Genomic DNA, 16406 nt, shown 5'->3' on the forward strand with positions numbered 1-16406 from the left:
AAATACTATACAAGCTGTGCAAGACGTTAAAAGAAGAGGCAATGACCTCTAGAAGGCCAGCAGTAAGAAATAGAAGGAATGAGCTGAATAGTGAGGAGGGGATGGATTCCTATATGGCTATTTCACATACAAGAATGTCCAAATCTGGGAAACATGCCAGTAAAATGTAAAATTAAAGCTCTGTTTTGGAGCCTGATCCAGGCAGATAAGAGTCTGTGGCTGTTAACTAATAACTGCAAGAGGGGCAGTGATAAAGGCGGCATTCTTGAGGGCACGAATTCACAGGTTTGTTCATGCCAGAACCCATTTGGATTTCTTTCTTTTTTTCACGCATTTAACATCTCAGATATTCTGGTGTTTTCTGTTTCCTTTGTTGCTGGGGAGATGATAATGCCACAGGAGATCTTTAGGGGTGCTGTGTAATAACGTTACAGGTTCTTGCCTACTTTGTAATGAGAATGGGAGACACTGTGCAGCAGCTGTGTTAGTGTCCTGGGTCTTCCTGAGGGATGTTGTGCCTCCTACCATGACTGCCTTTATTGTCCAGAGGAGCTGCTGTGTGCAAAGAACACCTGGATCTTCACAGCATCCCTCTGAGCTAAGGACTGACCTCCCTAACGTGCTGCTGGGAGATTGCAATAGGCTGTGTGCACGCTGGCCTCAGGAGGACTGTCTTGGTGGCTGCAGGGATGTGTGTGTCCTGGGAATGCCTTTGGCAGCTAACTAAAGCAGCCAGCCCTGCTTGTGCTTACATGCTGCGTCTCTGTTATCTGAAATCTCCAGAGGATCTTCATCTTTAGGTATAAAAATAATGAAGTGAAGGAAGGATGTGAAATGTGTGGAGTGTGACTTAGAATCTTGCAGGTGTGGAAAATGGCAAGCAAGAAGAAACAGTGGGCAGTAAAATTAAGAGAAATTAATAACAGCTTTACATGCATCTGAAACTAGAAGAGTCCTAAGTGCGGGGTCATCTACAGGCACCTGGAACTGGAGAAATGGGGAATATTTCTTCCCTCGAGGACTGGTATTATCATCCAATTAACTCAGCCAGTTACAGCAGCAGTGCAGTGCTCTCTGTTGTAACAGAAGCTTGGGAAATAACTAAACAGCTACTAAAGAAGAACATTTTTAACTTAGCTGTTTTGGCTAGCCTGAATTAAGGGATGTTAAAATGCTGTCTGAGCAGTTAGTTCTTTGTGGGCCATAAATACTAAAAACACTTTTAAAAATATGTTCATAATGAGTTAGACTTAAAAAAAAAAAAAACTGTTCTGTGCTAGCGATGAAGTCATAAATAAGTAAGCTAATAACAAGTTTACTCTGGCCAAACTGGGATATTAGGTTACCTTCTATCTGATGTAGGCTTCCTGTTGTTGGGGTGAGGCACCTGTAAAACTATGTATTAATGGTAGGGATTTGGTTTGGTTAAAGGGGACATCAATTGTTATGATCCCTCTGTACAGATTTTTGGAAATAGGTATTTTCAAACGTAGTGTGATTTTTGGTGACATTGCTGTCGCTTTGTTCAATAAAGGCAAACAAGTTGGTATGCCTTAAGCCTTTAGTGCATAGAAATTGTAGCACAGGTTGTTGGAATAAGCAGCTAGAATGATCCAACATGTTACACTTGGTGAGTGAAAACATGACCAAATGAAAGGTTGCAGGGTGGCAACAAGAAGAGAACCGTGCTTGTCTGGATGCATCTCTGTCAGTGTCTGCTGGGATTCATTTTTTTGACTCAATCAACAAGTTTATCAGTGTCCTGGAGAACAGCATGAAGTTAATTTTTATGATCTTTGTGGTCAACACAAAGTCTGAGAGAATCACAAATGATGAAAACAAACAAGCTAACAACAGGCTTGGGATGTTACGTTTACTGGGTAAGAAAACAGCAGGCTAGGTGAAACAGCGGGATACCCAGAAAAGTGGGGAGCAGGGATGGCCGCCTGGCAGCTTTGCAGGATCAAGGACCCTTAGAGCAGTGAGGTGTTTTGTCAGACATAAAATTCCAGCTGGGCATGGTTAGAAAGTAAATGTGCGACTTGGACACAAAAATCTTGAGCAGGGAGAGTGGTGTCTCAGCGCAAGGCACTGCTTCAGCCTGTGCAGGAACACGGCTGTCAGGAATGTAGCTGATAAGTTGTAGTGAGTTCAGGGAGGACCATAAGAATGAAGGGCTGGGAACTATGCTATACAGTGGGATGGGAACCCCCATTTATAAAACCAATACTGGATTAAAAATAAAAATAAAAAAAATTCCCCCTGCTCATCTTGGAGGTATGCTGTAATTGAACCAGGAATTGACTCCAGGAAGTGCCCCAGCCTGTGCTGCACAGGAGGTCAGCCTGCACAGTCCTGGCATCCCTCTTGCTTCATAAAGCAGGAATCCCTCGAGGAAGAGGAAGCCATTGTCTGTTCACAGGGACATATGTCTGCAGCTCTTCCTACTAAAGAGCCTTGGGCTTTGTGGGCATTTAAGTTCCAGATGCCCTGTCCTCCAAACTTTTATTCCGACAGCATTCTCTGCAGATTGTCTGCACCACTGCCAGCATCCGCCTCTCTTGTGCCAGCACAGGCCCCAGAGCTACCAGCTATGGGGCAGCATCCATTTCTTTTTGTTCTTTAAGCAGCACCCCACACACATACATGCAGCTGCTGCTTTTTTCCTCCTGAGCTGCTTTTCTGCAGATTTCTCAGGAAGACTGTTGATTCTCCTAGAGGAAAGCCAGTAGCCTCTAGTAGAGACAGGACCAATAGGCTTTATTCTTGCTCTGGAGAGTGCAGATTAGGGGCTCACTCTGCTGAAATGCTGAGGCAGCCCCACCACTTTTCTTCTGACTGTGTATAGTAATTTGAAAAGAAAACATATCTTGTGTTGGATGTCACATAACATGGACTCTTAAAAGTGTGCATGTTTGCATCTATCTGCTTGCACTTTCCTTGAGGCGTTGCTTTCAGAATGCTGTATGAATGTTAACTGGTGCTTCCTTGATACACATGTGATAAAGGTCTTTCAGCCTGCAGGTTGGCATGTGAGAAGTTGAGCTGGAAAAATTAATCATTTATTCCCCTAGCACAAAGAAGGGCTGCAAAGGCTGGGAGTAGACTTCCTTCTTGTAAACAGTGTTCAAGTGCAGACCAGATTTCTACGGTGCTCAGTCCTCCACAAGCGTGTGCAGCATAAGAGAATTCCTGTCTTCAAAGACTTGTGGCCCATTAACATAACTTTTAAAAGTATCCAGAGTCAAGTCATAATGACTTCCACTGGCTTTCTTGACAGGAGTTGGCAGCTTAGCTGCTGCAGCCTCTCCTTTCTCTCCTGCTGCAGCAAAAGGGGAAAAAGGGGGTCATGGGGACTTCTGGGAGCAGCTGCAAAGCTGTTCAATTTGGTATCAGGCCTCAGAACAGCCAGTTTATGTGGTTTGGAGGAGATCTTAAGATGAATGGAATGAAGAGACAAGCAGCTCTCACTCAGCCTTATTCCTTGTCTCGAGATATGATGCTTTGATTTGTACTGGCCCTGCAAAAAAATCTTAGCTAAACTAATTCTGAATTATCACTTTCTGCATCAATATTTTCTCTTCAGCAGCACCCTGTAGCAAGAACTGTGGGAGGTTAGCAGTTTGAAGCTTTCTGCCTTAGAGGTTCCTGGCTCTTGCGGAGAGATAAGGGAAAAGCATTTTCGCTACAGTAGCCTGTGTTCTACAAGGGTAATGGTGATCACTCACCTTTATTCATTGCAAGGGATAGGAAGGCTGTGGTAGGCTACCTGTCTGTCAGAGATGTCCAGAGCACACAGAAAGCTCCATCTTCAGATGTGATAACTTGCTCTGTTCACAAAAGAGGACTGGCATATGTTAGATTTGTAGACAGGGCCTGGTTCACACCGCCATTTGCATTCCTCTTTCTTGGCAGTCAGGCTGCAAAGACTTGCTCTGAAATAATCATGCTTGGTATTTTAGTAACACAACCTATCCATAAGTCTTAAATTCCATGTGTAACATTTTCTGTAGAGCATACTTTGCATTGCCTATGCCTCAGGTTGCTCCGCGGTGTTTCACATTCTTCACCTGACCTGCAACTGAACTGCTGCTTCCTTCTCACAGCAGGAAGGAGTTTACACCTATGCGTGTGTGAAGATGCCTTGGCATTGTCCTGATGGCTGTTCTTATTGCTGTGGGGAGGTCTGCTGGTTGGATCCTCGTCTGAAGGGGGAAGGTCGTGATTTCCTGGCCACTCACTTTTCTCCTCCCTTCCTTCCTTTTTTTCAGAACATGAGTGAAAACTTGAAGGACTGTTTGAACCAGACCCAGGCTTCCTTAGGAGAAATGGTGACAATAAAAACAGAGGCCTGCTCTCCGCACCAGGACCAGGAGTATGGACAGCCTTGGTAAGCAGCTGAGTTTTAGTCAAATACACTCTCCCCTTTTTCTTCTTCTTCCCCTTGGGATATACTTGAACCTCACAAAGTTGTTAAAACTCTCACTAGTGAGATCTCCCTTGAGGTCTATGGCAGGAATGGTCACCCCCTCATGTGCTAGGCACATGTCTGTTGCATGCTCTAGTTCACATCCAACCTTGTGGTGCTGGCTTGTGTGGAGAGCCATGCCTTGCCTTTGGCCAACACGTTCTGGGGCTTTAGTAGAGCGAAGCAGCCTTTCTGCTGGTGGGAATCTCTTCTGTATATTATCAAGTGGGTGGGCAGACCAACTGCATGTTATGCATGCAGATGTTCTAACTGAAGCCACAAACTTCTGTAGGCTTTAGTCATAAGGCATCTCAAATACTGTCTTTTGCCAGCTTGGGTTACAGTTCGAATCATTTCTCTGCTGCAGGTATGAGGACTGAGTTGCTCAGCCCTCATGGACTCATTTTTTCTGTTTCTCTGTTTGGTTTCCCAGGTTTTAGTAGGTTAAAGTTGTCTTTCTGTTGTTTTTCTCCTCAGCTCTGGAAGGCCCGATCCACAGTCCATGGATGTGGAGCCCAAGAAACTGAAAGGGAAACGGGATTTGATCATGACCAAGAGTTTCCAGCAAGTGGATTTCTGGTGTAAGTGTACTGTTAGTGAGAAAACAGTAGTACCTCTGTTTGTATAGAGTTCAGGCTTCCCTAATTGGCAGCCTGTTGTCTTGGAGTAGGAAGCAGGAATGGAAAAAGCCAGGGATAGATGTGCCTGCTCTCTGAAGAAGACACATTTGATTAGGAGTGCCATCTCCTATCTCCAAAGCAGGATGAAGGACATAGCATGAGGGTATTTCTCTTCAGGGACATTGGTTTTCCTTCCCCTCTGGTGTGTGATCAGCAAGTCTCCCTGCTCTGACTTTGCAGACAGTGAGTGGGTTTCACTGTACGTGGAGCCATCAATGGTAAATCAGCATTCACTATTGGTGCTTGCCTGAGGAGAGAGAGAGAGACGTTTTCCTGTTAAAGCACACAGATTTGGGATGGACAGATTTGAGCTGGGGCAGAGCAGTTGCTGAGAGGCATGTGATGAAACAATTGGCAAGTCTATGTGGTGACGGGGATTACAGCTCTACCTGCCTTGGCTGAGCTGGGGATAGAATGGGAAGGTGAGGTGAGCTGACCTCAGCACCACGTGTTGTATGAACCAGAGTGGGTGTCATATCTTCCTGCCCTAACCCCTGCTCCCCTCCCTCCCACAGTCTGCGAGTCCTGCCAGGAGTACTTTGTGGATGAGTGCCCCAACCACGGTCCCCCTGTGTTCGTCTCTGACACGCCAGTGCCTGTTGGCATCCCTGACCGGGCAGCACTGACCATCCCGCCTGGCATAGAGGTGGTGAAAGAGCCCAGTGGGGAGAACGACGTGCGCTGCATGAATGAGGTGATCCCCAAAGGTCATATCTTCGGGCCGTACGAGGGGCAGATCTCTAGCCAGGACAAGTCCGCAGGATTCTTCTCGTGGCTGGTGAGTGAGCTGTCTCCCTATAGAAATGACTTTTGAGCCCAGAACTGGCGCTTAGTGGCTCATGGAGCCAGAACTTAGCCATCTCTTTCTCCTTCCCTGAAGCTCTTATGCTGATCCATGTGGGTAATAGGCAAAGATCAACCTGCCATAGTGATTATTGACTTCAGGGTACAGATAAGCAAAGGGAAGTCAGATGTCATGACACTAGATGTCATGACACCAGCTGTATAAAGCAGAGCTTGTGTCTTCTCTCCCTCTTGCATGTTCTTCCATCCCCACTCAGTCTTAGCTTCATCCAGTACAACCTCCATTCTGATCATCACTTTGAGAAGAAAGACCGTATCTGGAGATTGCAGAGCGCTCCCTTGAGCCTCCAGCATCCTTCCCATTTAGCTTGAACAAGGCCCAAGGGGCCAGGAAAGAATAGATGCAGCTCTCCCAATCCATCAGGAACTGATCTAAATGCACCAAATATTATCTTTTTGATGATACTAGTATTACAGAATTCTGTTAGCCTGTGAGGTTGAGATATCACAGATATCTCTAGAGATAGAGACATCAACAGGTACTAATTACTGTTGGAAATAAGATGTGGGACTTGAATTCTAGGTGGGAAAAAAATGAGAGCTTCTAGTATGAAATGCTGCTCACACTCTTGTAAAAATAAATGTGTATGTCAGCTCTGCCCTGTAGGAGAGGTTAATCTTTTGTATCTGGGGACTTAACCATTTCGTCAGCCGCATCCATAATGCCGTGTTACAGATGCTTGTAATTGGAAGAAATTTCTTAGGTCAGAGTCGCTTCCACACAAGTATCCAGTGCAGCAGTCTACAGGATTGGGCAAGTTTAGATTCATGGCATTGTTTCATGGTCTGAACTGAGGCTGGAAGTAAAGCAGATCTGAAAGTTGAAGGCTTCCTCCTGTCAGAACCAGCCAGTTTACATGCTGCATCTATTCTGTTCTGCAGATAGTTGACAAGAACAACCGCTACAAATCCATCGATGGGACAGATGAAACCAAAGCAAACTGGATGAGGTGAGTCCAGTTCTCTTCTGTCTACCCTTCTGGGGCTTTGTGTTCCAGAGAAAGGCCATAAAATACTCTGTGTTTTGTGTGACAGAAAAACAAACTGGAACAACACAGACACTTTCACAGAGATTTTGCGTATGCTCTTTCAGCATTTGCTGTGTTGAGAGCTCCTTGCGAGTCACTTTCAATGACAGGAACTAAAACAAGGATGTGTATAGAGGATGGCTATTTTCTGGAATGAGGACAAATGATAAAGAGAAAGTGTGTTTGTTTATCCACCCTTACAAATGCTGGCAGATATCACTCCTCTTTTTTTTTTTTTTTTTTCTCTCCTTTCTTTATGTTCAGATATTTGAAAAATGCTTTGCATAATCCCCAAAGTAATTTATTCTGTTTGGGGGTTTTGTCCTCTCCTATTTGACAGACATTGAAAGAGGTGCTTTTTTTCCCGATCTGAGTTTCACTTGAAACAGTTGTCTGTGGTGACTGTCATTGGTAGTGTCAGCTTTGCTGTGTTATGAGAAACATGGAGTGAGCTGCTGCAGCTCCTAATGCAGGAATCATGAGTGTGCTTGCGCTCCCTCTGCTGGCCCAGGGACTCGAGAAAGCTGGACCCAAATAACAGTGTTGAACCAGGAGTGCAGCTGGCTCTGGTTTGTTGACTGCAGCGGTAAGAGAAAACGTCTGAAAAACAACGAAGTGCTTCAAATATCTGCATATGTAGGTCACTTCTGCAGCCTCTTGAGGCAGAGGCAAAGCTCTGAAGAGTCCTAGTAGATGTGGTGAGTCACTGGACTGGGACATCATTGCATACTGTGGCCTGTCCCACATTTGGACCAATCCTGCTTTCAGGCGTTGAATTTTGGAGGCAGCTGTTGTCAAGAAGGCATTTTCTTATAAGATGAAGTTAGTGTGGAAGTTAACTGGTTCGTTGGCCTAGATGCCTGAGAATTTCAATTGTCAGTCATTATGGGCACAAAATACAGGTAGATGCAAGACCAGTGTAGCTGATGAAAGCTGGTTGCACCAACTCTTGCTCCATTTGAGTCTGTACATCGATAGCAGCTGTTCTAACAGGTATGCTTGTGAGGTTTAGCAAATCTAATTTTTATTTAAGTATTCCAGCCATTACAGCAGTTTACTAGTGGATGAGAAACCCTTAGTCCTATGCTGAGACTGGAGTTGTCACTCCAAAAAGAAGCAGCTGTATGAGGGACGGTTAGGCAAAGGGAAATGTATCATGAGTTAAAGAATGAACTTCAGAAATCTGTGAGATTTTTTTGCTTTGTTTATATCGCTTCTTTATGTGGTCTGGATGACAGTGAAACTGGGGAAAACAGACTTGGAAAGCAAAAACTGTATAATTAACTGTTATTTCTAGTACCACCAACATCAGTTTGATATCTGGATTTATATGGGCACTACTCATGGTCCCAGCACCAAAGAACAGAATGTTCTCATTTAAAAATGTGTTTGCCATCATTACATCTTAAGATGAGTGTGATCTGGGCCATTTTTTACAGCCTTGAAAAGCAAGGAGGTTGAAATTGTGAAAAGGGTAGGGGAGATAAGGGAGTGTTTGCAGCTCTTCCAGGGAAGTATGTCTTTGGAGGACAGGCTATAACAACCTTACTTTTTTTTTTTTTTTAACTCTTGAAAAGTGTTTCTAATAGCAGTATTACTTGGAGTTTGACTGGCAGTACATGTGAAGATACCAGACCTCAAAAGTCATTGCTTTTGTACATTACCAGCTTTCAAATAGAGATGCCCTCAATATCCTGTGTGAAGAAGTTACGTGTCAGAGATTACCCACAGAAATCGTACTTGCAGGACGCTGTAGACAGCGCTCTTTTTGTTTTTCAGATGATGCTCTTTGCCATCACTCACAGAAGGAGTGCTTTGCAAAGCAGATCTACTCACCCTCTGGGTAGGTGTGTATGGCACGGGAAGGGGAGCTTGGTCTGACTCCTCTCTCTTCTTGTAGATCTGGCTATTGTTTTTGTTGTTTGACTGCCACACCTGAGTCCATTTTCATGTTCCCTCTGAGAACAATTTGTACATCACAGCGCTTGCTGTTTTAAGTTTACCCAGGGCAGTGGAAGGAAAGAAGGAGTACAGAGCATAGCGAATGGCGTGGCAATGGTAACATCCTCTTGCCCTTTCCCTCTTTAGTCAGTCAAGAGGCTCCTGATGCTGAGAGCACGTTCTCCTAATCTGACCACTGGCGCTAGAGTAATCCTTTGTCTAGCATAAAGTACTGCTGTTTCTACTACTGTACAAAACTCCTTTGGCTTTGAACTGTAGGGATATGTATAAACCTCTTCCTCTGTCATTTTGTTTCTGGGGACTCAATGACCAAATACCACAAATCGTGGTGAACCTCAGACAGAATTGTTGCTTTCTTGGACACAAACCACCAGCTGTTGCTCCTGGTTGCTTCTGAGGAAGTTCTGTTACTTGGTTTATGAATATACTACTTAAATAAATAAATAAATAAATAAATCTGACCAGAAACTGAAAGATGCTAAGAAAGAAAATCCAGGAAACACTCCCACCATGTATTTGTATCACTTTGCCTAGACTAAGGTGCAGGATAGGAAGCATCTGCCGACTGGTAGTGCCTAAACAAATTGTTGGAGTGCTGTCCCTCGTGTGGAGTTTCCAGACTGATTTTGGTATATATAGTCTCTCCATTCTTACATGTGACTATCTCAGTTCTCAGGTTTCTGGCACAGCTCAAATTCATCCTATCCCTCAGCCCCTGTGAAAAGGTTAGTGCAAAACTTCTTCATCTCTTTGTCCTTTGCCTTCCTCTCAGTCTCCTTCTTCCTCCAAACACAGTGACAAAAAGGCCATACGCATTGTTTTGTGTATCTTCCTATATTCTCTTTATAATGGAGACATTTGCATGTTGATCTACACTGAATAATAGAACTTGAAAGGGACCTCTGGAGATTAGCCTGCTCAAAACAGGACTGACTTGGGTCAGTAGATTCTTAAGTAATGAACTGCTCTCTCGACTTTACAGGACCTCTTCAAAAATAAATATTTTGTATATATATATATGCATACTTACACATATTAGGAATGCTGTCTGTGTGTTCAGCGGGAACAAAAGCCACCAGCCTATACATGAGTTATTTTGTTGAGCTTCATGTACTGGTCTCTTGATAGAAGGTTCTTTGGTGTTAGAGACAGAAAGCTATGCAGTGCCAATGGATTCTGAAGTGCTGCAGGATATGATCACTGTAAATTTCTTTTCCCAGCACTCTGAAGAGATTACGTGCTTGCTTCTTAGAGGCAAAGAGAAGTAGAGCTATTTAATGTTTTTGTAGAGTGTTCAAGTGCCTACTGTTGATGTAGTTTACAACTTCACTTTTGGTTTGTTAGTTGTACAGTCTTGCACTTTCAGATTGATCTGGGTTGAGCTGTAAATTTATAGCCTACTGCTGGGCCTCCTCTGGAGCCTGGTAAAACCCACTCAACATCCACATAGATGCCTGCAGCTAACAGTGACTGCTTCTGGTGATAACTTGCATGTTAGGGGAAGTGCATGAAGGGACAAAGATGACTGAGAGAAAGCAGTAAAACTGTCTGCTTTTTTAGGAGGAGGAGGTTAATATTCCCACTAGGAAGGTAACATTAATTGAATTCATGATTACAAGTGGCCAGAACTTTGTGTGGCTAGTTCAGTATTGCAGTACTTGCATAGTCTCAAATAGTTTTGACTAAAGTCCTGCTGGAGCAAACGGGAGGAAGCCCTGAAATCTGAATATCTGAGTCTCCCCCAGGTTGTGCTGAATGTGCTTGATGTTTGGGAAGAGCTAAAAGGGGCGAAAATTCCCCATCGATGCAGCTGTGCTGGTGGCAGCAGCCATGGATTCAGCAGGGTAGAGAGAGCACGGATTTCCTAACCTCATTAGAAGGGTCTGAGCAGCTTCAGAGTGAATTATGTTCTGCAGGCTCTTCTCTAGCAAGGGACACTTTTCACTTGAGCAGCTTGTCACTGGGGGGTTGTTTCTACTGCAGGAAGTGTTAATGCTTCTGTGGGTACTTGCAGAGAGTACAGGTTGAAGCCTAGTTTTACTGGTTATGGCATAAATCACACAGTAAAAATACCCTTGCTCAGTATTTCACGTAGTCTTGTACCTTTCTTACAGCGTTCAGTTGGGAGAACTCCTTTTCTTTTAAAATTTTTGTCTTAAGATCAGTGTACCAAGTGCTTCGCTGGCTCGCTATTGGTTAATTACCATCTACCCTTAATGCTCCTTATGTCCCTAAATAAAAGAAGTTCCACCAAAATGAAGCTCTGTCCTGAGCTTGAGCAGCATTTCCTACTAGTATTTTGGCTTTAACCAAGGTTAACAGCTTCTGAGACTCACCTTAATGGAGTACACAGCAGTGAGACTCATTAAACTGAAGTGTACCAGCATGAAAGAGAAACAAGGATGATGGCTGACAGGAGCTGCTTTGCCTTTCCATAGCTTTTTCTTAGTCTGCAGACCAGAAGTGTGCCTTTCACTTCTGCTGAGCCATGGCAGTGCTGAAAGGCAGGAGGTTCCAGCAGGGCCATCACCAGTGTGGAATGAGTGGGAAAACTGCAGAGGCCTTTGGCTCGTCCCAACTTTTCAGAAAGTGTTTTGGGGTTGCTAAAGTCTGACTGTGAGAGAAGACATTCAGCCAGGATTATTAGGATTAAGTGTAATTTCTTGGAAAAGGAAGTTCTGAGCTATCCTAGTGGGAATTTTTTTCCCTAAAATGACAATAATACTGACAGCATCATTGCTTTCATTTAATTTGGGACCATAAAGAGAAAGCATATGAGGAAGTGGATAGATATTCTCTCTCACAGTGATGCTTCAGAGCAAACTATTAAGATGCTTTATTTCTACCATGTTACCTTTTGGTATCCTTTTTAAATGTCAATTTTCTAGGTTTGTAGTAACAACTTTTGGGAGTGATTTATGTTAACACTGAAGTGTTCTACCTCAAATTTGTTGTGTTCTCAACTAGAAGTCCATGCTGACATAGATATCCTTTTAAAACTCTTCCTTTTAAAATTCCAAGAATTGTATCAAGTGAACACTGAAAAAGGTGACCTCACATTACAAAAAAAAAAAACAAGTCATACTTGCTTTTAACTGTTTGGAGACACCTAAAAGCAGTCCTTTTAAAGCACATTTTGACCTCTTATTTCACTCTGCTGTTATTCAGACGAAGGCAGGTGTTAGGATTTCTCCATGGCCCAGCTTGTCCATGGCTGCCTGATCTCTCCAGAGCTGCATTGCGTACTTATGCACAGGTTTTCATTGCCCAAGCTGTGGTTTACTCCTCTGTCAAAAATCCCATTTTGTTTATATGTAGAACAGCATATTCACACAATCTGTATTTTCCTTCCATAGGGAGTAGATCTGCTCTTTCCCCCTTCCTGCCCCGATGAAAAGCAGTATTTAGGACTAAAACTTTGTGTTGTTTTTTGTTGTTGTTGTTGTTGCTGTTGTTTGTTTGTTTTTCAAGTTTCCTATGGCTGTGGCTGGAAAAACTAACACTGCTCAACCCCCTCTGTGCCCCTCCCCCCCCCTCCCCCCCCCCCCCCAAAAAAAAAATTGTTTTAAATTGCTCATTCTCAGATTGGCTACTTTTTCTTCTCAACGCACTTAGGCTACACGTTGTTCTCTTAAAGCACCAGAAGCTAGGCACAGGCTCCTGTCAGCAGCAATGACAGCAAAGCCTGGCCAAGAAAAGCAAGTGGGTGGCCTCATTCCTTTTGAGAACAATAGGAAATGGCAGCCATTTCTGGTAAAACAAAAGCTTGCTCTGAAGCAGACAAATGTTGGAAGCTCGGTACCCGCTGCTGAAGAAGAGACTTTTCTTTAGGAAGAACAAATTACAGTAATTGCCCATGGTTCTGCTTAAGATCTCTCTACCCTGGAAAAAAAAAAATCCAATTTAGTGTAGCCTCTGTAAGATTCAGTGAGTTTTAATAGGTAGGGTGATATAAGTTTGTCTTGCATGTTCTGCCAGGCAGAACAGTAAGGTGTGTTTCAAACCTTTACATTTCCTCAGGAATCTGTTTTCAAGCATTGTCACCGTAGAAGCTAATTCATGAATTCAATTGGAAGTCGTCTTGCTTTTTTTTTTCCTGTACACGATCTGCAGCAACTTATAATGAGGAAGTACTGAAATCCTCATACGTATGCTACAGCATCAGGCTAAGTGTAAGATTTCGTTTTAATTGTAAAGCTAGGAAGGCTCTTTCATACTGGTCTCGCTTGGTATTTGTTTTTTGTTGTTGTTTGTTGTTTCTTTTTTAAGCTTGAAAGTTGCTTCTTAAAAACAAAGTGGCTACCTTTTCGTGGCACAATTGAGAGAAAACTGAGGTTGTTGCAGGTGGGGGGGAGCTCGATCCCACCAAACTCCTCTGCCCAAGTGCAACACTGGTCAAGTTGTTGGATGGAGGGGGATGCTTTGTGCTGATTTCCTTTTACCCAATTGTGCTTTGTGGGATGTTCAACTCAAGGAACATGGCTGAACGAAAGAGGAAGCCCAAGTTTTCCAAGGAAGAACTGGACATTCTGGTCACTGAGGTGACCCGAAATGAAGCCATGCTGTTTGGGAGGCAGACAGTGCGTCTGTCTCATGCTGACAGGGACAAGATCTGGGAAGACATAGCCAGACAGATCACATCAGTCAGCCAGGTCCCCAGATCTGTAAAAGACATTAAACACAGATGGGACGACATGAAGAGAAGGACCAAGGACAAACTGGCATTCATGCAGAGATCCCTTTCTGGCCCCAGCAGCAAGGGGCGGCCCTCAGCTATCGTCCTGACCGCCCATGAGAGAGCTATCGAGTCAGCGCTGCATTCATCACGCCATGTGCACAGCTTCCGGAGAGCGGATCTGGATATGGTTGACAGCCTGTCAACAAGCTGTAAGTATCATTGCCTTAACACCTCTTTGTCTTATGCTTGCCTATCTCAGTTTGACACTGGAAGAGCACATTGTGTTTTGTGAGGTGCTGGGTTGCCCGTCAAGCCAGGTCATGCTGTAGTGTTTTGTTTCGAGGCAGTCTTGCCTTCTCTGGTGATTATGGGATGATGAGATGGATTAAAAGAAAGTTGAGATCATCTTCTTTATCTGATTATCTAGTCCTTTTCCATTCTGTCTTCTAAGGGTAGATATTGGATTCCACTTTCTTAACAGCTTGTAAGCCTGAACTAATCCTATGAGTCAGAGAACAACAGTAGCTGAAGAGCAACTGCCTCCAGTCTGTGAAAGAATATTTGTGAAGGACTAGGATTTCTTCATCTTGCATGTTCCATATTAGAATAGCAATGCTCTCAAGCTGTGAGCCTTTGCCTGTCACTAGTGGATCACTGCATGGTAACTATCTTCAAGGGGGGCTTTTTGCTCTTGGGGGTAGCTCACTGATTCTCAACAGTTGGGCTATGAAGCCAGACCAGTAGTGATTTCTTACTAGTGGTCTGAAGTCTCACTGCAAGTGCTGTTGGAAAAAGTAGATGATAATGGCTCCCTTCTCGGCTCTTCTTTTGAGGAACTACTGTCCCTGCTTTCTAAGTTAATCTTCTTACACTATAACTCTTGGACACTTTTCAGTGCTGAACCACAGGCTGATTTTTGAGTCTTTTCCCAGTTGCATACATGTTTTCTTTGTCTGGAAGTGCAACTTCTTGGTCTGTGAGCTTTTAGGGATACACGGGAGAGAAGGAGGGCATAACTTGTTGGAAGTAAGGAAACTAATACTTCATGGATGGCACTGTCCTACCTCGTTAGATATTAACTTATATCTGACATAACAATGTTAGTAGGAATGCAAGGACAAAAGCTTATATCTGATGTAACAATGTCAGTAGGAATGCAAGGAGAAAAATCTTTGAAGTAGACAATTGGTACTTGGTCATTCTTTACATTTACCTTGGAAGCCAGTTGCTGTGTTTCAGAGGTAAAATTAATACACCTTCAGCAAGCAGGGTAGAATGCAGTTGCAACAAGAGAAATGTAATCTTTTTTTATGCTTGGCATGGTTGGTCACACAAACTGGCAAATTGCTAGACATTTATCAGTCTAATAAGCAATTTAATAAGAAATAAACTTCTAATAAGAAGTTTAATAAGAAATTTTCAGTGATGTTTTGCTTTGGTTTTTGTTTTTCATCAAGCACTTTCCTGGTTGCTTCTATGCCTGTCTGTCTGGTTACCTTGCTCAGTGGTGGCAAGCCATGCGGTTGCCTTGCAGTACAGACTTTGTGAGCAGTGAGTTCTATGTCAGTGTCTTGGTGATGAGGATGTAAGAAATAGTATGGGTACAGCGATTCTGCATAAGGTACAAAATGTGTCAGGGATGTTTTGGAGCCGGACTAATGGCCAGGAGCTTTTGTCTCTCCAAAATAATGGAGTGTTCTAGCTAGTTGTGGTTTTGGGGAAAGTGAGTCATTGCTACTGTCTGAAATTGACTTATCTTCTAGTAATGAGTAACATTATTTACAGGATACCATGGCAGCTTGGATTCCTTCTCTGTTGGCTGAGTTTGCCTGTTCTTCAAGCCTCTTGTAACTAGGCTTGTCAACCAGCTGTTACCATTGCAGCAAATGCATGTTGAGTTACTCACCATGAGCTACAGGCTGTGGGAATGGGGGAAGACTTTTTTCATGTGCTTTGTGATATCTTGAAACAGAAGTCAGAGTTGCGAGGGATTTCACGTTAATGATTCCTGCTTCCTCTTCTGTTTAAGCTGACGAAGATGAGGAGACGCCAGGAACTTCTCAGGAGCACCACTCCTCCTCGCTGCAGAGCGCCAGTGTAGAAATCAGCCATCTCTCCGGGCCCTCCTTCCTTCACACCTCTTCCTCGTCGGAGCACTCAGAAGCTATCAGCCAAAGGCAGGAACTACACCATCCTTCACCGCACGCCTCCTCGTCCTGCAAATCCCCACGTCCCCAGACAAGAAGCCCGCCTCTCTCCAGCTTTGATCGCCAGCTTCTTCATTCCCACCTGCAACAAACAGACCTGTTCAGGCAGTTCTGCCAGGAGCTGGTGGCTATTCACAGGGACATGGCAGAAAGCATGCATGTCATTGGTCAGAAGATGACCGACCTCACCAGTCAGGTTGGCCAAATGTGCCAGACCCTATCGGACATCCGTGATGGGGTCCAGGGTTTTCACAGGACACAGAGCCCTAGTGTCACATGGAAGCCTCTTCTGCAAGCAGCTTGCTCAAAACCACCCCCTGAGCCCAGTGCAGAGTCTAACCAACTGCCTCCAAAACAGACAGCTCCTGCATGGACTACCAGATCACGAAAGAGAAAACACCATATTTAGTCTGCTTCATATAAAGTAGAGAAGGTTGCCCTGTTCAGAGCTGCTGCATGCTCACATGGCCTCTCCATGTATACTAGAACTATGTGGGGAAGGTTAACAGCCAGCCCCAA

At 44.0% G+C, this 16406-nt stretch overlaps 1 protein-coding gene across 1 annotated transcript in view; it reads left to right on the plus strand.

The window, feature by feature from the left end:
• Window positions 1-4274: 4274 nt before the first annotated feature.
• PRDM11 (PR/SET domain 11) overlaps window positions 4275-16406 on the plus strand; it is a gene marked incomplete at both ends in the record, with an annotated part of 17021 nt that continues 4889 nt past the window's right edge. The window contains 6 exons of the mRNA XM_079537429.1: window positions 4275-4390; window positions 4946-5049; window positions 5664-5926; window positions 6895-6962; window positions 13477-13889; window positions 15710-16132. Coding sequence (XP_079393555.1) covers window positions 4275-4390; window positions 4946-5049; window positions 5664-5926; window positions 6895-6962; window positions 13477-13889; window positions 15710-16132 — 1387 coding nt within the window. The remainder of the gene's footprint in view (window positions 4391-4945; window positions 5050-5663; window positions 5927-6894; window positions 6963-13476; window positions 13890-15709; window positions 16133-16406) is intronic.

The sequence above is a fragment of the Tetrao urogallus genome, assembly GCF_951394365.1.
Source record: "Tetrao urogallus genome assembly, chromosome: 6".
NCBI lineage: Eukaryota > Metazoa > Chordata > Aves > Galliformes > Phasianidae > Tetrao > Tetrao urogallus.